The sequence below is a fragment of the Cricetulus griseus genome, chromosome 5 (genome assembly GCF_003668045.3).
Source record: "Cricetulus griseus strain 17A/GY chromosome 5, alternate assembly CriGri-PICRH-1.0, whole genome shotgun sequence".
NCBI classification, from domain to species: Eukaryota; Metazoa; Chordata; class Mammalia; order Rodentia; family Cricetidae; genus Cricetulus; species Cricetulus griseus.
The window spans coordinates 150,888,366-150,915,071 of NC_048598.1; the positions used below are offsets into that span (position 1 = coordinate 150,888,366).

The window sequence follows — 26,706 nt, forward strand, 5'->3', positions numbered from 1 at the left end:
CTGAACTCTCTCTCACACAGAGAAAAGGAAGAAATCAGTTTTTCTCTCCAAGGGAAATTATTTCAATTTTTAAATTTTACTTACTTAAGATGAAAAAAATATGGCTTAATTTCCTTGTTTCTTTCCCATCACCGTCAACAATGCCACTAATTTATCCTATATTTAAAGACCATAAATTTAGAACTACACACTTCTCTAGCATCTCTACCACTATTTTTTTCAATCCATATTTTTCAGTTGTATCCCTCTTAACTTTGTGTCTGTAGCCACGGTGTTAGTTTAAAATTAAGGAAAATACTGAATTTACCACATTTCAATAAAAAGTGCTATATTTAGCCTCTTACCAGCACATCATGTACCAGCGCTTGGTATGTCCACGTGTGGTGTAAAGGCGTCGCCAAATCAATGTTTCTGTCGACAAGGACTAATAAGGGCCTTTGGAAGCTGCAAATGTATCCGAACATTACATAAACTTGACAGCAATGTAGACATTTAAAACTTTCTAGTAATTTCCAGTGTGTCATTTTGATACGAGCAGAGGCTATTATAGCTATGTAACACTTAACATTTCTAATACACGGTCATGAACCAAGGCTTTTTAAATTTTAGGGAAATTTCTTAAAGGGAGAGATTATATAAACACATTTACAGTATAATTTTCATAGTCAAATTGCATCTCTGATATAAAGTACAGGAAAGAAAAAGCAAAAAAGGAATGGGTATTGCCTGATAATAACAGCAGAATCATATAAATTTATTCAAAGGTAAACAGCAGAATCATATAAATTTATTCAAAGTTTGATAGTTTCATAATCTAAAAATAGCATTTTTCCTATAAACATAAACACAAAACCAAGAAAGTAAATTTGTAATGAGGGCCTTAAAAAACTCCATCTCATTAATATGAGAACTGAAGACACTGACCACAGCAGTAACTATTCACTTAGTGCACAAGGGACAAACCATTTCATGAACTGCTTAATCTCCTTATCATACTTTATGTGTAAGAACAAACAGATGCACACAGTCACTTGCTTGTCGGGTAGTGCTAAGTGCTAGTGATGTCCTATAGAGAATATTCCTATTACTAGGAGCACACGTCACTTTCACAAGTCACCTCTACCTGCACACATTAGCTACTCAGGTCTTCTCCTGTGCAAGGACCACATTAGTCCCTCTTTATCCCACAGACATGGGCCAGTTGGGTCTTCCTAAAAATATGCACTGACTCAAGGCTAAATGTCAGCGATTCCCTTACACTGACTGCAGTTTCTTATTAAGAGTGTGTAGAAAGGGAGGAAGATGGCTTTTGACAGGGTTTCTTAACTGTAGTACTCCTGACATTTGAGGCTATATAATTTGCTCATTATGTTTTGTCCTATGCATGGTAAGCCTAGCATTGTAAGATGCTTCTCAACATGCTACAATATACACCACTAGATTCTGGAGGCATACATCTGGTTAAAACTATGAAACATGTCTCCAGACTTCACTACATGTCTGCAGGCAGCAGAATCAAGATGGTTCATAACCACTAGTCTATGGTTGGATTTAAGCATATTTAACACCCATCCAGCAAATTTCTAATTAATTCAAAACACATTCAACAAACTATGACAAAATGTCATTAATTCTGTGATGAAACCAAATCCAACCAAATAAAGCAGTGTCCTTTTATTGGTTCCTAGGACACACAATACAGCATGGTAAAAAGGAGACTATTAAATAAGGTATGAAAACCAATCAGTGAGCACCAATGTTTCTACTCTGATTAATGAGAAACAATATGAATTACACTTAAGACCATCAAGGAAGGCAGAGGTGGGCATAAGATAATGGAGAGCTGAGATGGCCAAACAAATAAACACAGAGCCAGTGTGAGTAGCAGACAACAGCAGCAGCTCATACGGCAAAGAAGCCTCTGAGTTACAGCATATGAACAAGTGGATGATGCTTACATTGCTAGAGGACAGCTATTTCTATGGACATCATTTCCAACCCTGATAGGTTTTACTAATTAGCCAAATCTGTAGGTAAAGATTCACTTGATAAAACTCTTTCTTCTTTAAATAATTCTTACACATTACAGTGAGTTTCTTTATTAGTTTATGTCAACAATGTTTACTACTGTTAAAAATCAAAATGCACTTTACTATACATGGGTTTTTAGTACTTCTACTCGATTAGAAATTGAGCAGTCAGTAGCTTTGGCATTACTCACTCATGACAAATGACAGAAATACCTTGCAAGTTATTAGTGTTTCAATGTGAAATGGGAACTATAGGGATGTTCATTTTTCTTATTACCAAGAAAATTACTGATAGCTGGAAGGAAACAGCTTCAAACCTTGAAGTCATGTAAACAGAAAGCCTTCTGCAGACAGAAGTGTATGGGGACATTTCTACTGAAAGAAGGTAATTTCTATTTGGTATCTGTTTATGCATCAAAACCTTGATTCTAATGCCAGATTAAAAAGGAAGAATTCATTTCCTTGTGAAAAAAGCATTCTTATAAACAAAACTAATAGCCACACACACCTGAACTGGCCAGTCCCAAGTGGGTCACCTGTAAAAAGGCTGTTTCTTGCATCTCGTAGATTTTCCCGAAGTTTCTTATCTAGTTTCTGAAAATCAAATTTTAGATGAACTATTAATACTTTCTTATAATGTTATGTAGGCAACGCAATGTCTCAGTTATATAATCAAGAAACTTGGATTTTCTTTACAAAATGGTAATTCTATAACCTAAATATTTTAGCATTTTAACTATTTTAATACCATTATAACTTGCACTTAAGAAAACCAATTTTTTGAAAAAAATGTACTTCAGCCCTGGTATCACTAATAAACATTCTATAGTATGGCCAACACTCTCTTAAGCATGACTGAAGGAAAGGAGAAAGGCTCATCTGGAAGCATGGGAACAAAGCAACAAGGGCAGGCCAGAGAAAGCCCACATTATTCTACTCCGTCTTTTCAGGACATGTGCACTGTGGGGTTGTTAGTTTGTCTGTTTTAAAGTAATCTTTTGGTTCCCCTAACTCCCCTTTTAATCTTTAAAGGAAATTCTCTCTAATTAAACCTGAATATTAAAAATGAGCTTGTTGTTAATAAGTACTTGCTAAAAGAAACTGAATACAGAATACAGAATAATTTGGGGGGGAAGGTAAGTGTAAAATAATATATAAGAGTGCATGTCACAAAGTACAGTGAGGACTAGGACAGCACATACAATTGGCAACTTTACTGCAGAGATTTGCACAGGGGTGGCCTTTATGGGGGTGAAGAGGGGGGAAGCAGTATCCTAAAGTAACGAAGTGTCTGCCATGGCACTACATATACAGCACCACTGGCCAGCCTCCTTGATAGAGACATCTGACACACTCGAGAGAGGGCAATTCACATGACAGTGCTTGGACTCGAAGACTCACCACTGCCACCATTTCCGCGGCTGTTCCTCTTGAGCATCGGATGATGGGAACAGCACCTATTTTAATAAGAAATGCTCAGAATGACCTTGGCTCTTAATTAAAATGTATACTTTAAACTAGCAGATGTGAAGATGCATACAATTTCAGGCTAGACACAAGGGACTTGTAAAATCTCAAGAGTGAATATGAGGTTTCAGAAATTAACCTTCTCTGTAACAAAGAAACAGAGCCAGAAGAGGAATATTTTTCTATAGAGCTGATCATAGTGACTAAGATTTTCAGTGGATGGACTAAGTCAGCATTTGGACTTCCTTATGCAGATTCAAAGGAAGAATTAACCCTCTAGTCACAGAAGTTAAATTTGGTTCAAAATAAAAGAATAAAAAGAGTTTAGGGAATACAATAGTTGGGACTACTTTAAAAAAATAATTTAACAGTAAATGATTGTTATTCTTTTGTAAAACCAACTTAAATGATAACAGCAAACACATTCCTCACTAATGTGAAGTAACCCTACATGTCTCTTTCCATGATCACACCAACTTGCTGGACCTCCTAATTTCTCTGTTAATGATTCAGTAAATGATTTACCTAAGGATAAACCCCAAACTAGGAAAACTTCAAGCATGTTAATGAATAGATGCTTTCTGTGATCTTCATGTTGTAATTGAGCACTTTACTCTCAAGTGTATACATGCAATACTGACCAAATCTTAAAAGTCTCTCTTCTGATGGCCTGGATTACGCATGTTTGTCTTAAAATTTTCAAACAAGGGCTGGAGAAATGGCTCAGCGGTTAAGAGTACTAGTTGCTCTTCCAGAGGTCCTGAGTTCAATTCCTAGCAACCACATGGTGGCTCACAACCATCTATAATGTGACCTGTTACCCTCTTCTGACCTGGGCAGAACACTGTATACATAATAAATAAATAAATAATAAATATTTAAAAAAATTTTCAAACAATACTTGAAATGTATAAATTCTGGGCATGGTGGCACATGCCTGTATCCCAGTCCTTGGGAACCTGAGACAAGAAATTCAAGAATTGCAGACCAGGAAGCCTAGGGTATATGAGATCTTGTACCTCAAAAGAATCATCTCCAACCAGAAACAGCAAAAAAGAAGAAATATAGAATTAGATAGCCATCTGGGCAATGAGGCTGCAATTCCAGCACTCAGAAGGCAGAGAGGAGATGATGGAGCTTCAAGATGAGCTCAAGCTGAGTAGGAAGACCTGTCTCTGAAAAAAAAAGGGGGGGGGGAGCAAACCAATGACTTCTTCAGATGTTTTCTATTTACTGTTTAGTGTATTTTAAGGCAAAAATTGGATATTACTAAGACTGTCCTGCAAATTATTTTTGTACATCTTTGCTGCAATCTAGTGCTTTGAAATGTAACTACTACTACTACTACAATTACTACTACTACTACTACTACTACTTGTTAACAGTACAAACTTTCATGCATGCAATAACAATAACCATAGGTAAAAATCTGGAGCACTGGAGGTACACTGCTTACCAATAGAGCCCTGGGTTTCACAATCACCACTATAAACTCCAGTCAACCAATCAAACAACCACCACCCAAGTCCACTGTAGGGTAGTGAGAATACATGTAAAAACTAGACAGAGGTAACACTCTTGGGGGGAAAAAAACAGAGATACGTGGTCACAGAGAAACAACAAACAGAAAATAAGGAGACTTACTGGGTCAGACAGAAACCAAGGATCTGAGTTTGGGGCTAAGATGTAAAAGGGAGTGGATCTCTGTAAGGAAGGAGCCCAAGAATTTGTACGAAATCTCCTCATATGCCTGTCTTAGTCCTACACTTCAGTTTCTCTTCTTTAATATTTCCACTTGTGAAAGAGTTTTATTGATCTGTGAGGGTCATTTGCGTAAGAGGGTTTAGTATGTATAAAATCAAAACAGCAATCAATTTTCTGCAAAGATCTACTACTAAAGTATAAAATCATATATTAGATAGTACAAACAACAAAACAGAAGTAACTATAGATGATTCAGTGAAATGGTAAATTTTAGGGAACGATGCAGGTTACCATTTTACATAAAGCTCAGCATTTTCTGGAAGCTTTTGCACTTGCCTTAATAACTGTCATGCACAGACCTTTCTACTCAGAAGTAGAAGCTTTTATGATGGAAACTAAATACAACTAGAAAATAGCTGGTAACAGGTTGGACCCATCAACAAATCACTTCAACAGTACATTAAGGAGCTGCAACGACCAACAGTATCTAATGTGTTAACTCAGAAGTCTGCTGAGCTGGGCTTGGTGATGCATGTCTGTAAGCTCAGCACTTGGGAGGCTAGTCTAGGTTACAGAGGGAGGCCAGCCTGGGTTTATGAGAACTCATCTTAAAAAATAAATAAATAAATAAAACAAATCTGAATGCTAACTCATATTGTTATTAGAAGAAGCATTTTATTTTAATACTATAGAATGCATGCTTTATCTTAACTTTACAGAACTTCTCCACATTCAAACAGGTTAAAACAATATTGTAGCCAGATGTGGTAGTGTACACCTTTAATCTCATTACTGGGGAGGCAGAGCCAGGCTGATCTCTGTAAGTTCAAGGCCAGCATGGTCTGCAAATTGAGTTCCAGGACAGCCAGAACTACATAATGAGACCCTATCTTTAATAATAATAATTACAGTGTATAATATTTCCAAATGAGTTAAGTGATTAGTTACTTTGAAGGAAGAGATAGATTTAAAAAGCGTACCTAATGTAACAAAGAAGCAGAACAGGCTGTCAACAATAGTGTCCATAACAGTTTCCATTTCTGTGTCTGTGATATCTGGCCTATTAATGGCTAAAATAAAGAGAAAAAAAAAAGCAATCAAAATTTAATCTTTATTAAGCTTGCACATATATAACAACATATAGATACTAACCTGAATTACAAAACAAACAAAACGTGATCGACATAGGAGGAAACTAACTGCACATACTAAAATACCTAAGGAAACAGTGTCCAAGCAGAGAAGACAAAAACAATAATTTCACCAGTCAGTACAAAATCCAAGGAAATATGCTGTCCCTGAGGGGTCACTGTCACCCAGCTAAACTGGGTGAAACAAGTGATATGGAAAATACTTGATGACCATTAACTCTGGGCCATCCTGTCAATCACATGAATGCAGAAGCAGAGCCCTTGGGTCCTAAATACTAGTTCCATGTCTATGAGTGAGAAGCAACCTGTGCAGCTGCAAAAGTCCATCAGGACTGCCAACCCGACCAATGACTTCCACCTTCCGTGTCTCAGATGAGCTCCATTTGACTGAGATGTGTGCTTGCTTTACTGCATAAGTATGATAGCACCCCATTAAAATTTAGAAGTAAGAAGGAAGGAATAAAAATTCTTGGTTAGGTTAAGTATTTGAATGCTCAAGGAACTTCATATGTATCACAAGTTTAGTAATTTTTAATTACTTAATGTACGGCAGTTTTATTTAATAGACTTATAAATTTGCCTGAACTGGCTGAATCACTTTTCTTTTTTTTTCTCCATTTTTTTAATTTAAATTAGAAAAAATATTTATTTATTATTTATTTTTCATGTGCATTGATGTTTTACCATGAGTATGAGGTTTCCTAGAACTAGAGTTACAGACAATAGTAGGCTGCCATGTGGGTGCTGTGAATCGAACCTGGGTCCTCTGGAAGAGCAGTCAGTGCTCTTAACCACTGAGCCATCTCTCCAGCCCTTCTGAATCACTTTTCAAAGAAATCATTTTTATAAATGTAATGGTAAGTGCATTTACTTAGTGGAACTAAATAGTGATGTGTTCTAACTAAGTTTGATAAGCAGGACTGACAGCAAGCTAGTCTGGATAATTTAACTGGCCAAGGGAAAAAAATTAAAGATGCTTGTTTTATTTTTATTAGATTTATAAATAAAATTTCTAGGTTTAATGTAAAGGCTATGGGAAGCTAGGTTTCAAACAGAAGGTTAAGTGCTAAAAAGTCGGAAAAATAAACACACTGCAAACAAACTTCTGTGAATAAAAACTACCATCCGAAATCTCACAAAAGCCCGGGGAATGGCAGTGCAGACACCTGTAAGTCCTTTGGAAAGCTGAGGCAGGAGGAGCCCAAGTTTGAGGCCAGCCTACACTATGAAACAAGACCTTGTCTCATTCATATATAAATATATATGAATATATACATATTCATATACATATATATATGTATATATATATATATATATATATATAGTACTCTCTTAAAATTTTTTCTTTAATTTCAATAAGAAAATATATTAGCGACCTCAATGAGCCAAAAGAATGATGTTCTCAGAAAGCTCACAATCTGGACCAGAATTTAAATAGGTACAGAAAAGTAAAGTATGCTACTTTTATCTAAGGTCAAAGTACTAGATAGTTAACTTTCCCCTGCATGGAAATGTTGTGTTACCCAGCATGAGTGAATCACTCGTGTAAGGTGTTCTAGGGATTCCTAGCAGATCGGAGAACTGGTAGTCAACCTCATTACAAAACAAATGTATTATGTCTTACTTATCTATGACATAATTTAATCTGAGGCTTTCTTTTCAGTGTTCTTTAAGATACACTTCTATAGACAAATATGGAATCACTGTTTTCTCCCAGTACACCATTAATTTGGTCAAACATTACAATGATTTGTAATGTTTGTGTTTTTACGTACCACGATACGAAACAAGCTCCTTATTTTGATTACATAATACAAACATGTCATCTTCCAAAGTAATAAAATTGAGATACTGGTCAAAAACCTAGAAACAAACAAACAAAAGGCTTATGAACTGCTTTACGATATAGCTATACTAAAACTTTAGTTTGGCTAAATCACCAAATGGCAAAAATAAAAAAAATGATAGTTAAATTCAATAATTAAAAATCATATCAAGTAGTAGGATGCCTATCTATGTAAATACAGAGAGTTAACAACAGAAGCTGGAGAGACAGCTCAGGAGTTAAGAGAGCTTGCTTGCTCTTCCAGAGGACCTGGGTTCAGTCCTAGCACTCACGTCACGTCAAGTAGCTTACTGCTGTCTCTAGCTCCTGCCCTCTTCTGGCCTCCACTCCCACCCATACACATGTGGCATACATTCATACACACACACACACACACACACACACACACACACACACACACACAAATTAAAATGTGTGTTTTAAAGGGGGGATTAAGAATTAAGATAAAACAAAAATATTTTTAGAACAATGAAAACAAACAGGGCTAAAACAAGAGTAACATTTTCAGAAAACAAAGTTTAGAAAGATAAAAATGTACAACTGTAGTTGTGATGGGATTGTATATCCTTTTGAAGGAGAACTACAATTTACAGTTCTCTACATTGTAACCATGTGTTCTTTTAACACTCACACAGTAGCTGTTTCTGCACCATAACTTTTATAAATGCACCAGGGAAGTTACTGTAATTCTTTACACATCCAAATGTTTAAAAAAAAAAAAAAAAAAAACTATCAGGCTGGACAGATGGCTCAGCAGTGAATAGGCCAAGCTGATTTACTGGAGGACCAGAGTTAGCTTTCCAGCACCCACATCAGGTGTTTCACAGATACTTGTTAACTCCAGCTCCAGGAGATCTGATACCTGCTTCTGACTCCTACATGTGTAAACACACACACACAAATAAAAATTTAAAAATATTCTAAGAAACTATCTGAAAGACATTAAATTCAGCTAAAAAAAAAACAAAAAACAAAAAAAACAAAAAACAAAAAAAAAAAACCCTATTCCCATGATTTTGTATGATATTAAAGAGAATTTCTAAGCAACAACACCCAGGAAGAAGTCTTGGTACTCACAAATAGCAATGGGCTCTAAGTCTAAGATGTAGTGTGGATGTGTACGAATGCATACTTCATCTTTCCTGTCTACACAATCCCTACAACTTTGATTTGTGTCCTCTCAAAATTCAAGAGGCACACAGAATAGCACAGTAAAGCCAGGGGTTTATCTGAGAGTGTGCCTGTAACTTGGAACTTAAGTGACTACGATGTCACTGGAATGCTGGCCTGCTGCACATTTTCATCCTCCTAGGATACTCTGTCTCTTTGGATCTGTTTTCCTAAATAAGAAGATCTGGAGATCTTCAAAAGGTGACCTACTAGTGATGACTGATGACACAAGTAATGTACATCAAAACTGTCAAAGTATTTCTAAAGTGAGCTACAAGGATCCCATGAATCTCAGCCTGACACAAATCCCAATCTACTTTTCATTTCTGTCTCACAAGTCAGAAAGTAGCAAATTCTTCTAGTCCACTTTATTTTTCCTACTTTAAGTTAAAGACAATTTAATTGAACTTGTTTTTAAAAAAGTAAGTCTAAGCATTTCATAGGTTGTTTTGGTTGGCTGTAAACAATTAGACGCTTTCAGACATTGTTGAATTTTCCATTACCAATGTTTTCAATCAAGTGACTCTTACCTTGGCAACTTGTGTCACTGCACTAGCGGCCAATGCTGCATTTGCAATATCTTCCAGTTTACTTCTTGAAATCGCAGAAATGAAATTTAAATAATAGGATTCGTAGAGCTGATTTCGAAGATCCTAGAAATACAATGAATGTGTCACTCTTAGAGTAGAATGTGCACCAGTGAATAGAAAGCTCTTATACTAAAAGCTAGGCTTTAGAATATATGGCACACATTTGAAAGACAGGATTATAAATGATAAAAAAAAGTATTCCATAAGAACAAAGTAATGACATGCCAGCTACTTGCCCACTGAAATATATCTTAAAAATTATCAACAAAGTCCCATTAGCTATAATATAGTACAAAACTGATAACTCTGGTCTGCAGTTTTCCTAAAAACACACAGAAGTACACAGCACCATATGGTATACAGAAATCAAAGTACTCAGAGGCCAGCAGGGAAACATGGAAAACCCTGTCTCAAAATGTTTTATTTTAAATCAACAAGTAGCTAATATACTATCTAATATAATTAAGTGCTTATTATATTTGGCAGATATTAACTTGTATTCCTCTGGTTATATAACACAAGAGGTAATTCTTTCATTTTCAAATATTGACTCTAGCAGTATATATTCTCACTCAAAAGCAGAATTTATACAATTTCTAAATCGGTTTTTAAAATATTCTTAGACACTAGGTATAGATATCTAAATATTTCCACAAATATAAGATGTAGTAGGCATTTTCATAAATATATGTATATAAGATTTGATGTTATCAAAATTTATATATGATCAATTTTAAGATGTATCTAATTCCATAGATGTCTGACTGTGAGTTGGAGTATGTGTGAGGACAAGGCTCAATAGTGCAGTGGTTTAGCAAAGATGAAAAGAGTACTTATGCCAAAGGATAGAGTAACTACTACTGGGAACCCTGTTTGTCACTGTCAGAGAAAGGAGTTCAAATTTATAAAGGAAGAGGGGATATCTCAGATGACTCCTATATTAAGAAATCAAAATGGCTTTGGAGGTTATCTGGCAGGTAGTGAGGCGAGATGAACATTACTAAAATGCACACATAAAAGTATATGTGTGTAAAAGTATATACATGTGTGACAGCCTAGTTACTATGAGTGTGTTTCATGAACAGATATACACATTATTATCTGCAGAAATTAACCAGGTCCTTAAACAAGTAACCGAAACTGAGGCTGACAGAGACTACAAGATAAGACTGGAATGTATTCTCATGCTAGAGAGTAAGAAGTGGTTAAAGAGTTGCCCACACATTTCAAAAGCACACAGAACACAAATAAGAAAAAAGCCTATTCAATTCCTATATATTTGCAATGAACAAGCCTAAAGATGGCATTGGAAACAATACCATTTATTTTAAAAAAACACAGTAAGTTTAAGGTAAGAAAGCTATATTCTACATACCACAAAACATTTTATTAAAAGAAATTAACAGAGGTCTCAATATCCCACATTTGCAGATCACAAAATTTGAAGTTATTAGGCTTATATTCTCAGTATTGGTTCTCAACCTGTGGGTTGCTATCCCTTAGGGGTCACATATCAGATATTTACATTATGATTCATAACAGTAGCAAAATTAAAGTTATGAAATAGCGATGAAATAATTTTATGGTTGGGGGTCACCACAAGAAGAACTGTATTAAAGGGTCCCAGCATTAGGAAGATTAAGAATTACTGGTCTACAGACTCATCAGTCACTTTAAAAACCCTAGATGGTTTCTTTGCAGAAAGTGACAAGTAATCCTAAAATTCACTTGAAAATTGAAGGACTCAGAAAAGTTCAAATAATCTTGAAAAGCAAGCACAAAATTGGAGGTAATGATTTCTCAGTTTGAAAACTTACTGCCAAAGAAGCAAACTCAAGAAATACAGTACAGGGATAGAATAGCTTCAATGACAATGGGAACAGAGTTCAGAGTCCCGAGACTCACAAATCTGATATCCACAGGGTGGGCAGCTAACATTATCCACTGAGGAAATAACCTCTTCAACAAATAATGCTGGATGACTGGGTAGCCACATGAAAAAGAATCAAGCAGACACCTACCTAATACCACGAATAAAAGTCAACTCCAAATGGACTTAAAGTCTAAATATAAGAGCCAGAACAGTATAACTGATAAAAGAAAACATGGAACTGGGTGTTTCTTAAATATGACAACAGTAGCAAAATCAGCCGAAGAAAACACCCATACTAGATTTCGTCAAATTTTGTGTTCCACAGCTGACCTGAGCAAGTGGGAGCTCATGGACCCCAGACAGATGGCTGGGGAACCAGCATAGGACTGAATCAGGCTCCCTGAACACAGGTGAGAGTTAGGAGGCCTGGGCAGTCTATGGGCCCCTTGTGGCGGAACCAGTATTTATTCTTAGTGCATGAATGGACTTTGGGAGCCCATTCCCCCATGGTGGGATACTTTCTCAGCCTAGACACATGGGGGAGGGTCTGCCCTCCCCCAAATGATGTGATAGACTCTGATGATCCCCATGGAAGGCCTTACTCTACCTGGGGAATGGATGGGGGAGGCTCACATTGGTGAGGGACATGGGAAGATGGGAGGAAGAGGGAACTGAGATTGATATGTAAAATAAAGATTGTTTCTAATTTAAAGAAAAAAAAGAAATATGAAAAAAATTTCGTTCTAAGGGCACTAACAAGAGGGTAAAAAGACAACCTATAGCATGGCGAAAATACTTAACATATATACCTGAAAAGTGTCTAGCACACAGAGGACTCTAAAAGCTGGGTTTATTGGCACATGTCTTTAGTCCCTGTATCAGGTAGCAAGGCAAAAAGGATTGCAAACTGGAGGCCAGTCAAAGGCCATACTGTGAGTCTATGTATCAAAAAATAAAGAAAACTAAAAAGCATGTTAACAAGTCAATGATTAAAAAGACAATCCAATTTTAAAAGTGAGTCAGTTCAGAAGGGTGCATGCATCCAGTGGTCAGGAGCTCAAAGTCATCTTCAGGTACATAGCAAATTCAAGGCCAGCCTGGGCTACATGAGTGTCTGTCTCTGTCTCTGTCTCTCTCTCTCAGTAGGCAAAGGATATAAAGACATTCTTCTTCAATCTATGTTAAGAGATACTTAATACCATTGACCATAGGAATTTAAATAGAAGCTGCAGTGAGGTTACCACTTCATATCTGTTAAGACACAATCAAAATGTCAGAGCTAGTGCTGGGAAGGGTGTGGAGACACCAAACACACAGCTGGAGGGACAGGACATGGGGCCATTTGTCAGTTTCTAAAAAGGCTAAACATAAGAGTTATCATTTGAATACTCTGAATTCCTTTCCTGTGTATTTATGAAGACAAGAAAAATGAAAACATGTCCAAACAGAAACTTGTACATGAATATTTATAGAATTATTCATGACAACCAAAGTGTGGAAAAATCTAAAATGGATAAATAAATTTGACATATACATGCAACAGAACATTATTCTACCATAAAAAAAGAAAGCACTGATACATGCTAAAATGTGGATAAACTCTGAAAACATTAAACTAAGACAAAGCCCGATTACATGCTACATGATTCCACTCATACATAATAGCCTGAATATATAAATAGAATAAAAACAAACTAACTCAGAGACAGGAAGAGGAAAGGGTCCGGATTGGCAATGAAGAAGTTAGAGATTCAAAGTTTCTTTGTGAGGTGATAAGTATGTTCTGAATCTGACTGTGGCTATGGCTGCACAGTCCTGTGAATAAGTTACATGAGGGTTATACTGAAACAGAGCTGTTATTTAAAAAGGAAGAGGCTAATAAGCAGAACCTCTTCAGTTGGCTTTGTGCAGAGTAAAGGGGAAGCTAGGTGAATGAAGTTAAATTGTATATAAAAATGTATATAAGTATACATATAAAATGTACATATAAATATACATATAAAATGTATGACCTTCATTAAAAATGGGAATAGCAACTTAATGTGACAGTTGATATAATATATGACTTGTGACAACACTAATGGCTACCTACTTGATACACCTTGTCTCGTTCCTTATAAAAAGAATACAAATTTTCTTTGGGTGGTAATAATCTAATTATTAACATACACAGTCTTTCTTGCAGCTAACTGTACTCAGTGAGACTTATAGGAGTCCTCTAGGAGTTTCTGGAAAGACCTAAGTTTCCAGGTCAAACTCAACTCAGGACTGGCAGAGTTCACTTTTCATCTTGCCAAGAGCAGAGGTTCAATGCCTATAGCTATACTGGTCACCTTACATTCAGGATATGACACAGTGGACAATGAAAATGAATGTGAGGGTTAATCTTGTTGTCAACTTGAGGAGGCCTAGAATCATGCGGGGGGGATAACCCTCGGGAAGTGAGGCAAGAAGCCCCACTCATTCTCTGGGTTAGAAGCCTGATCTACATGAAAGGAAAAAGCCACCTGAGCACATACATTCACTCCTCTCATAGTCTTGACAGTGGATACACTATGACCAGTTGCCTCAAATGTTTGCTGCTATGGCTTCCCCACAAGGGACTGTAACCTCAAACTCTGAGTAAAAATAAAACCTTCCTTAAGTTGCTTTTGTCAGAGTGTTTTACCATAGCAAGTGGAAAAGTAACTAAAACATAGGGAAACTAAGGTGACGGATCAAACAGGCAGGGGCACTTGCTGAGTGCATAGCAGTCCATGTAACTGCACACGGCAAACTTCCTGGTCTCAGGGTTCCTGTTAACCTAAGGAAAGTAAAACTCTGCCTTCCAAGCTAGAACAGTTAGGTTTCCTATTTTCAGATTTGTTATTGTTGTTTGTTTTGAGACATGAGCTCACTCGGTAGCACAGTGTCTTCAACCAACAGCCCTCTTACATCAGCTTTGAGTGCTGGGGGTAGAGGCAGTCTCCACAAGGCGATACCAAGTACTTTAATAAGGCAGAAGTAGTATTTGCTGATAAAATGCTTCTCCAGCCAAAGAATATGAATCTACTCTATTAAAAGATAATATCCAGAATCAAAGTGGAAGCTAGTAAAGTAATTTATGATTCTCTATATTAAGCATCTAAGACATTTTTTAAAGAAAAAAAAAGATGTTTTGATATTCAAACAATCAGGTAATTTTAAGTTTCAGATAAAATAAGAATGCCCTTGTTACCTGGCACATCCTGTCAATATTCTCTTCAGTTGGCATCACAAAGTACACTGCAGGAACATCTGGAATCGGATCCCGATCTGAGTGCAAAAGGCTAGAAGACAGAAAGAACAACAACATATCACTTTTTCGCCTCAGGTACTTTTTAAAAAGACAGTTTAAAAGAGTATTTCTCAGGGTGGAGAGCCCACTTAAGAGTACTGGTTGCTCTTCCAAAGGACCTGGGTTCAATTCCCATCATCCACATGGCAGCTCAAACTATAACTCCAGATCCGGGGGGATCCGACATCATCACACAGACATACATGCAGGCAAAACACCAATGCACATGATATAAAAATTTAAAAAACCTTTAAAAGAATATTTCTCAAACTAGAAGCCTATAGCTCAGTGACTAGTAGTCACAACACTCGTATTGCTATTAGTCACATAGTTAACCTAGCCTTCCTTAGAAAGAGAAAGAAAAATTCACACTGCTGGCATTAGTAACCTCCATTTGTAGGATCATTTCTTTCTTTCCCCACTTTACACATTATTAGTATTTCATATGGCCAGATATTCTCCTTGAAGGACAACTAAATACATTCAAAATTCAACTTCATCTTCATAGAAATACAGGGAGAGGGTACATGAAGGAAAACAAGGTTGGTATCTTTGGAGGGAACATAAGAATTTAAGCACACAAGGATTAATCACCACTTAAAAATGACAAGTAAAAGAATATTTCCTTACAGCTTTTTATCTTCTGCATGAAGGTGTGGATGGAAACCAGGAGCTTGCATATGCTAAGCACAGATTTTCCCACTGAGCTACATCCCCAAGTCCATTTTGATCAATCTGTTGCTTCCTAACAGAATGCACAGGAGATCATCTAAGAATCTCAAAGACGACATGACATGTTAAAGTTTTCTCTTGGTGATTCAGGGAATAATTTCATCTAACTGTCTCAATTTCACATTAAAAAAAAAACAACTATTTGTCATGTTACAATGACAAATAGTATAATGACATTAGTTATAATGACAGCAAATATGGCTAACATTCTAGGTATGTAACTCTTCCGTCATCTCTGTAATCAGCAAGAGTGAAAGAAAGGTGCTCATGCTGCCAGTAAAGATGCATTTACCAACCTCCCATCTGTCCAGATGTCACATCAGCAATGACAAGTATGTGTTGGCAGTCATAGGCTTTTTTCTTTGTGTGCTATCTGCCCAACTATCTACATGGTAATAACCGCAATTCTAGAAACCCGTGGTTACTATTTCCTTCAAATCGGCCTAAACTAGCTTGCAGAGCATAAAATAACTGATGAAGTTTATTCAGGAGAGGCCAAGCTGTCAGGGATTGTCCATGGCTATACAGCCTTGCCATGCTCTGGTCACAACAGATCTCTGCTTCCACTACTCTCAAATAAGCAGACTATCCTGTTATCCTTAGACTGGTATGAAGCTAGATCTCACTTATGTTTGTCACTGCTACTAAGCTACTATGAGTCACTAGACAAATAGCAAAGCATTAGCGGACAAACATGGTCACAGTTATGTGGCAGTCACATTTTCTAAACTCTAGTCTGTTCACTAGTAACACGAAGTTAAATACTTAATAAGGTGTCAGTGGAAAGCAACACCTATTTAAAAAATACTAGACTAAGGACAGCATGGAGCTAAACCACTTTAGTCTGTAAGAATTAACATGTTAGCCATTTCAAATCCAATATAAGAGGAAGGGCTAGAAAGATAGCTCAGTGGTTAAGAGTATACACTAGTCTAGCAGAGGACCTTAGTTTGGTTCCGAGCTCCCAAGTCAGGCAGCTTAAAACCACCTGTAACTCCGGCTCCAGAGGACCCAATGCCTTCTGGCCTCTGAGAGCATCTACATGCATATGCATAACAACACCACGCACATACACACACGTAAAACTAAATCTTTTAAAAGTTAGTCATGAGTATTGGCATTTTGCCTGCATGTGTGTCTGTGTGTCTAGTTCCAGATCACCTAGAACTGGAGTTCCAGAGAGTTTGAACTGCTACATGGGTGCTGCAAATTGAACCCTGGTCCTCTGGAAGAGCGGCCAGTGCTCTTAACTGCTGAGCCATCTCTCCAGTCCTAAAAATAAATCTTAAAAAGCAAAACAAACAGGGAGGAGAATGATTGATGGTGCATGCCTTTAATCTCAGCCTTCAGGAGGCACAGACAGATAGGTTTCTGTGAGTTCAAGGCTGATGTGATCTACAGAGGAAGTTCCATGCCAGCCAGGACTACATTGTGATAATCTGTCTCAAAACAAAACAAAACAAAACACAAAGTTTACATAAAAGTGAAATAGATATTTGTATCAAAATAAGGTAGTCAAAAATTTAAAAAAATATTTTGTATATTAAAGAAAGGTTCCAACTATGATATCAATTGTAACAGGGAGTCTAACTTTAAAATGCAAAAAGGAAAAAAAAAAGAATAAGGTGTATTTATAATTGATTCAGTTGGGCTTGGAGGCAGGGTTCAGTGCAGAGGTCTTGCCAGGCTCCTAGGGATAACCCCCAGCAGCAGTAGCACCAAAGAAGTACCAGGGTCTGGAGAGGTGGCTCAGCAGTAAAGGTGCTTTTGGCCAAGCCTGTGACCCAAGTCTTTCCCTGGAACCAAATGGTGGAAGAAGAGAGGATTCCTGCAAGTTGTCCTCTCACTGCCACATGTGCCTCCCCACAACCATTACACATACAGATGAATGAGTTTTTAAAAAGTAGAATCAATATAACATACTATTCTAACTCAGTACATAATTACACACTGAAGAATTCAAGCTGATCAAAGCAAATTCTGATATGATACTCACTGACAATCATATGAGTAAAATAGTAGTTTCGATTAAAAATATCATAGAATTGCCGGGCATTGGTGGTGCACGCCTTTAATCCCAGCACTCGGGAGGCAGAGGCAGGTGGATCTCTGTGAGTCTGAGGCCAGCCTGGTCTCCAGAGCGAGTGCCAGGACAGCCTCCAAAGCCACAGAGAAACCCTGTCTCGAAAAACAAAACAAACAAAGAAAGAAACAAACAAAAAAAAATAATAGAATAAAGGTTGATTCTAACATCATAAATAGATAAAACACAAGTAGGCTAAAACTCCCTAAACTGGATTCCTTTAGTACATAAAGTAGCAGCATGTCTTCAGGTACATTTCCTCCAGATGATCTACAAGGGGGTCTCTAAAGTAGTGGAATTTGTTTTATTATCAAACATATCAGACAATTAAACTTAGCAATCAAGAAAGCAAAGATTTGATGGCTATTACTTCATTTAGTCACTTTAAAAGCTCATGTTACAAACTAATTTAGATTCTTTTAAAGTATACTTCAATTAGGCAAAATCTCTTAGAGGTTGAGGAATGCCAAAGGTTAAGAGCACTGGCTGCTCTTCCAGAGGTCCTGAGTTCATTTCTCAGCAACCACATGGTGGCTCACAACCATCTGGTGCCCACTTCTGGCTTGCAGACAGAATACTGTATACATAATAAATAAACAAACAAACAAATAAATAAAAGAAATATGTTAAAACTCACAGATGCAGAGTGATCCCCATGTCTCTCAGCTCCTTCACAGACAGCAGAGGAGAGATGATATCTTGGCCAAATCTGTCATAAATGAGTACCTTTAAAAAAGTGGTTTGTTTAAACATCATTATTAATGAACAACCGTGAACCCACATTTAAGATAACATTGAAGTCAACTTCACTTAGTAATCAGTATACTGAATTCTTTTCCATGTTTAGTTTAGTACTTCCGTTACTACCCAAATGCCTATCTGTAGTTATATAGTCTTTAAAACATCAGCAGAAGAACTGGGATTGGGATGTAAAATAAGATTGTTTTTAATTTAAATAAAATACAAATTAATTAAAAAATAAGATCCCCAAGGGAGGCTTCATCCTCCCTGAGGAGTGGATGGGGGTGGCATGGAGAGATGGTGGGGTGAATGGGAGGACCAGAGGGAGAAGGAACTGGGATTGGTATGTAAAATAAGATTGTTTGTAATTTAAATAAAAATTAATTAAAAAAATAAATAAAACATCATCAGTTAGATTTAAATAAAAGAACAATTTTAGAAACATTTTATAAAATATTGTTAAGTTTAAAAACCAGACTACAAAATCTTTATTTTAACCTTTAATAAAGAACTTTGAACATACAGCAAATTTATACTTGACCTATTTTTTTTGCCTAGTTCATATATATCCTTTCTAAGACTCTGTAAAGATGAAATAAAAATTAAGTCCCTTTTAAAACTAAAATGCTGGGCTGGAGATACAGGTCTGTGGTAAGAGCACTGGCAACTCTTCAAAGGACACAGGCTGGATCCACAGCACTCAGATGGCAGCTCACAATCATCTGAAAATTTAGTTCTGGGGAATCCAATATGCTTTTCTGGACACCACAAGCACCAGCCACTCACGTGGTACACATGTATACATACAGAGGAAAAGAGCCATACACATGAAATAAAAACCCTCAAATATAACAAGTTCCAACATTATAAAGAAAATTTAGGAATTTAATCATCTTAGGTAAACTAGATACTGACTTAAAAAGTGAAGTCCCTAAGCCAGATGCAGTAGCTCACACCTGTAATGGCACCCTCAGGGGCTGAGGCAGGACTACAGTGAGCTTGAGGCCAGCCAGATAATGTCTTAATATCAACCACAAAACTAACAAAAACCACAAATAAAACAAATGTCCCTGAGTATAGAACTCCATTTCAGCCTGACAACTCACTATTATCTTTGGAGGTTAGGCTGACAAATGACATCTTCAACGGTTGGGTTTCCAATTGTTGTAGTGACTCTTAGAGAAAGAAACTGCTGAGGTGAAATGAATTCTGCTATTGTTATTACATGCTATTCTTTGGGGGGTATTTAAATTAGAAACAATATTATTTTACATATCAATCCCAGTTCCCTCTCCCTTCCAGCCTCCCCTGTCCCCCACTAACCCCCATCCCATCCCCCTTCTGCTCCCCAGGGAGGGTGAGGCCCCCCATGGGGGATCATCAAAGTCTGTCACATCATTTGGGGCAGGGCCTAGTCCCTCCCCTGTGTGTCTAGACTGAGAGAGTATCCCTCTATGTGGAATGGTCTCTCAAAGTCCATTCGTACACTAAGGATAAATACTGTTCCACTACTAGAGGCCCCATAGACTGTCCAGGCCTCCTGACACCCACGTTCAGGGGGCCTGGTTCCATCCTATGTCTGGGGTCCATGAGCTCCACCTTGTTCAGGTCAGCTGTTTCTGTGGGTTTCCCCAGCCCAGTCTTGACCCCTTTGCTCATCACTTCTCCCTCTCAACAACTGGATTCCAGGAGTTGGGCTCAGTGCTTAGCTGTGGGTCTCTGCTTCTGTTTCCATCAGCTACTGGATGAAGGCTCCAGTTTGGCATATAAGGCAGTCATCAATCTCATTATAGGGGAAGGGCACTGAAGGTAGCCTTTCCACTATTGCTTAGATTGGTAGTTGGGGTCATCCTTGTAGATCTCTGGACATTTCCCTAGTGCCAGGTTTCTCTTTAAAACTCTAATGTCTCCCTCTATTTTGGTATCTCTTTTCTCACTCTCTGCTATACTTCTCCGGCTCAATCTTCCTGCTCCCTCATGTCCTCCTCCCCGCTCCTCTTCCTCCTAACACCCTTTTCGTCCCCCTCTGCCCCCCATGCTCCCAGTTTGCTCAGGAGACATCCTACATGTTATTATTCTTAAATGCCAGGAATTTCTTTAGAGAAACTACAATCTTTCTGCTGTGGCTCTAAAAGGTGCTAAGTCTTTCACAACTCCTCTCTATTTAAACCTTAAATAAATAGTAGTCCCTTACCTGCAGCTTTTACTTCTGCAGTCTGTTATCTGTAGACAACCATGGTCACAAAATACTAAATGGAAAATTACAGTAATAAACAACCCATAATGTAAATCCCTCGGAGCAGCACGAAGAAGTTTCATCTATCTTTTATCCTTTTCCACTCTGTCAAAGCATCTTGCAGTTCTGCTCTACACTACCCAAGGCAGGGACAATGTCTCTGTCCACTGTGCCTCCCTACTCTTTAGTCACTTAGTGCTGTCTTGTTATCAGACCTACGCCACACTACCACAGTGCTTACTCTCCAGTGACCTTTGTTCAACTTTACAATCCCTTGAAAACACAAGAGCAGAGATGCTGCAACAGTTACTAGCGGTAATCTCTTTTGTACCTCACCTACAATGTAAATGTTATCACAACTCTATGTATATAGAGAGAGGGAGAATATACAGTAGGCCCTAGATAGTCTTGGGGTTTGGTTCCAGGACCCTCCAAGATATCAAATCCTTGGACACTCAAGTCCCTTCTACAAATGACAGAACACTGAACATATCCTACATGATCCTCTTGCATACTATATATTCTATGTAAACAACTATATTGTCTAGGGGATAATAAAAGAAAATAAAAAATTCATGAATTCTAATTAAAATATACTACTAATTTTAAATTTACAAGAAATTTCTTCCAATTACTATCATTTCAGGGCTAAGAAAAAGGCCACAGTTCCCACCAAAGCAGCTCTTACCTTCCATACTGGTTCTCCAGTGCTGTTTTTAACATGCGGCACATTGAAATTCAACATACGCTTCAGAGCCACTGAAAAGAAAAGTTTACAACATCAGTTATTTGTAGCAGGCTTTTATTTTTTCCTCACTATAAACAAAATGCATAAATGAATGCTAACAAAACTGACTAATGAAATGACTGAATGTGTAGAAACTCAGGTCAGATCTTATAAGATAATTTCATCAACAGCCAATTGGCATCCATTTGGGAGCAACAACAACAACAAAAGCACCTGTCCCAAAAGAAGGTATAAAAACTGTTTGGGGGGAAAAAAGCAGCTCAGGGCCTGGGGGCATAGCACAGTAGTACAGCTCTTGACCAGCATACATGGTTTTGACTCTTGACACTGGGAAACAAAAATGACAAAAACCTCATACTCCTGAAAAAGCACTTTTGCATTTCTCCTGATAATCCCACAGCCTTTCATACACACACCAAAAGAAACTGCTTTGATTATGAACTTGCAGCAGCCTTAAGAGCTAGTTGCTACTGTTGTCTACTAACTATCTGGCTGACAGCACAGATTAGGAACAATCATTATAAGAACAAAGATTATCTATGGCATGCTTCACTGTTTCATATGGAAGCCCATTTTAGTTACTCAAGAGTAAAGCCAATAAACCCACTGAAATGTTATACAACTTAATTATTTTATAATCCTGGGGGGAAATGAGACTTTGTATTGTAGTAGATAACTAGTAATTGAAGTTATACACCTTCAAAAACCAGAGCAGCCATGCGTTATATATTGCAGTACTTGGTGGTTTCTATTGCTCATCTGTTCATAGACCGAAGCAGATAAACATTTTCTAAGGAAAATGAAAATCTACTGTGCTGGTGCTACTTCTATGTGTGTGTGTGTGTGTGCCTTTTTTTTTTTTTTTTATAGATATAGTCTCATTAAGTCAGTCTTGAGTTCCATGTACAGTTGACCTTCTAATGTTCTGTCTCTACCTCCTAAATACTGGAATTACAGACAGGCATGCACTACCACACCCCCTAGTTTTTAAGGGTTGCTGGGGATCAAACCTGTGATTTCCTGAATGCAAGCACTTGAAATTGAGATGGCCAAGCATTCAAGAAAATGTACATATCAGGTGATTCAACACTGGCTACCTATCCACTGTCAGAGGAGAAATGCCCTCCCCCTACCTCCCACCCACCAACGCCTGAGGCAGGTGGAGGCCCAGGGTCCTAAGAGTGGGAGGGCAGTCCCTACCCTTAACCAGCTGCAGTACACAGGAAAGTGGCCCCTGTACCTGGGCAACACGATACGGCAGACCCTGATGGTGCAGGTATGGTAGAGCTGACTCTGAGGGTATGAAAGCAGAACTGGCCCCACTCCTGGCTTACTGCTGCAAGGGGTGAATTAGCTGGGGCAATCTGGAGAGCTTACCCTGTGGTGAGGACAAGGGAGAACTGGTGGCGGGGCCCTACAGCTGCCCAGGCCCAGGCCCAGGCCCAGGCCCAGGCCCAGGCCCAGGTTATGACTTGGCCGGCTCCACCATGTACCCCATCTGTGATCTGCTGGAGCATGTGAAGGGACCTGACTGGCAGACCAGAAGCTGGAGGATCTCCACAGCACAGGGCAACAGAAGGATATCCAAGAAGAGTCCTAGTGAGGGCCCAGCATCAATAGTGTAGTAGAAACCAGGGCCTTGAACCAGACCAATGACTCTCTGCAATGAACACTTGCAGGTAAAGATACATGGACAACAGTGTTTGTAGCGTGACTCACTGTCATACTGCAGCTTCCAGGACGAAACTTTTAATTTTCCCCCTTTTATTTTTATTTTTTCCTTTTTACTCTTAAATTTTTAATTGGGGAGGGGGTACAGGGGTGGAAAAATGGATGGGATCAATACACATGATGTAAAGGACAAAACAACAACAAAAACAGAAAAGAAAAAAAAAAAAGAAACTGACTACTTTGAAATCTACTTTATTTTGAGACAGGTCCTTATTGTAGCACTGGTTGCCTTGGAAATTACTATGAACACCATACTCACAGAGATCTGCCTCCTGAGTGCTAGGATTAAATTCTGTGCTGTAGAGTTCTCAAACTCAGAGACATCTGGCCTGCGTCTGCCTCCTGAGTGCCATCATGCTGGGCTACTTTGATTTTCTTTAAAGCATTTAAGGTAATACAGAATAACCTACAATCCAAACTACCAACACAGAACTATATAATACACAAATAACCTTATAGCATATTGGCCTACTGAAAGAGTGATTAAACACTTGAAGGTTGAGGTAGGTCACCATCAGGCACTGTTCAGTGACCTCTCTTCAGCATCAGTCATTCCCATGCTTCAGTGCTATCATCGAAAAGAACAGCACTTCAGCACTGTTCAGTCATTCCCATCAGGACCTCTCTTCAGCACTGTTCAGTCATTCCCATCAGAACCTCTCTTCAGCACTGTTCAGTCACTCCATCAGGACCTCTCTTCAGCACTGTTCAGTCATTCCCATCAGGACCTCTCCAGCACTGTTCAGTCATTCCCATCAGAACCTCTCTTCAGCACTGTTCAGTCACTCCATCAGGACCTCTCTTCAGCACTGTTCAGTCATTCCCATCAGAACCTCTCTTCAGCACTGTTCAGTCACTCCCATCAGAACCTCTCTTCAGCACTGTTCAGTCATTCCCATCAGGACCTCTCTTCAGCACTGCTCAGTCATTCCCATCAGGACCTCTCTTCAGCACTGCTCAGTCATTCCCATCAGAACCTCTCTTCAGCACTGTTCAGTCACTCCATCAGGACCTCTCTTCAGCACTGTTCAGTCATTCCCATCAGGACCTCTCTTCAGCACTGCTCAGTCATTCCCATCAGAACCTCTCTTCAGCACTGCTCAGTCACCCCATCAGGACCTCTCTTCAGCACTGCTCAGTCACCCCATCAGAACCTCTCTTCAGCACTGCTCAGTCACTCCCATCAGAACCTCTCTTCAGCACTGCTCAGTCACTCCCATCAGGACCTCTCTTCAGCACTGTTCAGTCATTCCCATCAGAACCTCTCTTCAGCACTGCTCAGTCATTCCCATCAGGACCTCTCTTCAGCACTGTTCAGTCATTCCCATCAGAACCTCTCTTCAGCACTGCTCAGTCACTCCCATCAGAACCTCTCTTCAGCACTGCTCAGTCATTCCCATCAGGACCTCTCTTCAGCACTGTTCAGTCATTCCCATCAGAACCTCTCTTCAGCACTGCTCAGTCATTCCCATCAGGACCTCTCTTCAGCACTGCTCAGTCATTCCCATCAGGACCTCTCTTCAGCACTGCTCAGTCACCCCATCAGGACCTCTCTTCAGCACTGCTCAGTCATTCCCATCAGGACCTCTCTTCAGCACTGCTCAGTCATTCCCATCAGGACCTCTCTTCAGCACTGTTCAGTCATTCCCATCAGAACCTCTCTTCAGCACTGCTCAGTCACCCCATCAGGACCTCTCTTCAGCACTGCTCAGTCATTCCCATCAGGACCTCTCTTCAGCACTGCTCAGTCATTCCCATCAGAACCTCTCTTCAGCACTGCTCAGTCATTCCCATCAGAACCTCTCTTCAGCACTGCTCAGTCACCCCATCAGGACCTCTCTTAGAATGCTCAGCACTGCTCAGTCATTCCCATCAGGACCTCTCTTCAGCACTGCTCAGTCATTCCCATCAGAACCTCTCTTCAGCACTGCTCAGTCATTCCCATCAGAACCTCTCTTCAGCACTGCTCAGTCACCCCATCAGGACCTCTTTTAGATACCAAAATTCCTTGGATGCTCAAGTCCTTCAGATTGAATTGTAAAAATTTTCTTTGATAATATTTTAAAAATAAAATGGTATAGTATTTGCATATCATCTAGGGGGACTCCTTTAAGTCATGGTTAGATTAGCTATCAATACCTAGACCAATGTTAATGACAGGATGTTTGTTGTACCGCATGTTTAAGGAACAATAACAAGAAAAATGTCTGAACACATTTAGTACAGACACATTTTACTTATAATAGCTTTGATTTGCAGTTGTCTGAGTCTACTGTTGCAGAAACCATGGAGAGAGCTAAGTAAGCTACAATATTTATGTGTGTACATAAACTTTTCTTTTTTATGTTTATTTATTGTGTGTACCTGTGTGCATGCACATATGTCAGACCATACATGGGAGACCATAGGACAACTTGTGGGAGTTGGTTCTTTTCTTCTACCATGTGGGTCCTAGAGATCAAGCTCAGGTCATAAGGTTTAGTGGCAAGTGCCTTTACCTGCCGAGCCATCTTGCCAGACCAACATATTTTTTTTTTCCTGAAAAATGTTGGTTCTACAATAATACACCTTACCAACAACTGATGCCCACTTCAAAGAGTGCCAGAGGCAGTGGTATTGCAGATAGGCACACAAATAGCGTGAACCCAGTGCTCCTGGATTGACTATGCTCTCAGCTGGGCTTTCTTCTCATGGCCAGGCATAAAGACACAAGAAAACCCAATTTCTAGGAGAAGCAGTCATATTCTTGACTCAGTGGCAAGCAGGAAGAACAAGCTGGGCTGCCATGTAAGGTGGCACCTGGCATTCTCCAGAGTTAATACATGCTAATTCATCTCATCATGAAAGGCCAGTAGCAGCAGATAATGTCACATTTGTCTTGGCTCAATTAGGAAAGCTTCTCCAACTCTGAGCCTTGGCTAACTTGTTCAAAGACATTTTGATCCAACTAATTTGTAATGAAGCACATGCACGTGTTTAAAGAGTGATAAAAGAATGCAATTTGACTTCATCAGAGTTTCAAGCGACAGTGGTTAAGTCACCGCTTCTAGTGGAAAAGATAAACTAATTTTCTTTATGGGCTCTAGATATATTACCCTACGTTCTTATATTTGGTGAAGGTAGCTTCATTCTTACCCAGAAAATTTTCTTCAATCATTTATTGAGCAAACACTGTCATTTACATAAATGCTTTGCTCATTCATTCGCTCATTCATCCCTCCATTTATTGAGTGCTTAGCAGGTACTAGATACGGCCCTAAATATAGGGGATCGCATGAGGAAAACAGC

The 26,706-nt window shown here is 38.7% G+C and overlaps 1 protein-coding gene across 2 annotated transcripts in view; it reads right to left on the reverse strand.

The window, feature by feature from the left end:
* Positions 1-26,706, reverse strand: part of Scfd1 (sec1 family domain containing 1) — a 75,395-nt gene that overhangs the window by 45,347 nt on the left and 3,342 nt on the right. For both annotated transcript variants that reach the window (XM_027416294.2, XM_027416295.2), the window contains exons 2-10: positions 21,628-21,698; positions 18,600-18,688; positions 15,049-15,139; positions 9,899-10,021; positions 8,128-8,215; positions 6,182-6,271; positions 3,432-3,487; positions 2,539-2,624; positions 345-444 (exon numbers count right to left, since the gene is read on the reverse strand). In XM_027416294.2, the coding sequence (XP_027272095.1) occupies positions 345-444; positions 2,539-2,624; positions 3,432-3,487; positions 6,182-6,271; positions 8,128-8,215; positions 9,899-10,021; positions 15,049-15,139; positions 18,600-18,688; positions 21,628-21,698 (794 nt within the window). The remainder of the gene's footprint in view (positions 1-344; positions 445-2,538; positions 2,625-3,431; positions 3,488-6,181; positions 6,272-8,127; positions 8,216-9,898; positions 10,022-15,048; positions 15,140-18,599; positions 18,689-21,627; positions 21,699-26,706) is intronic.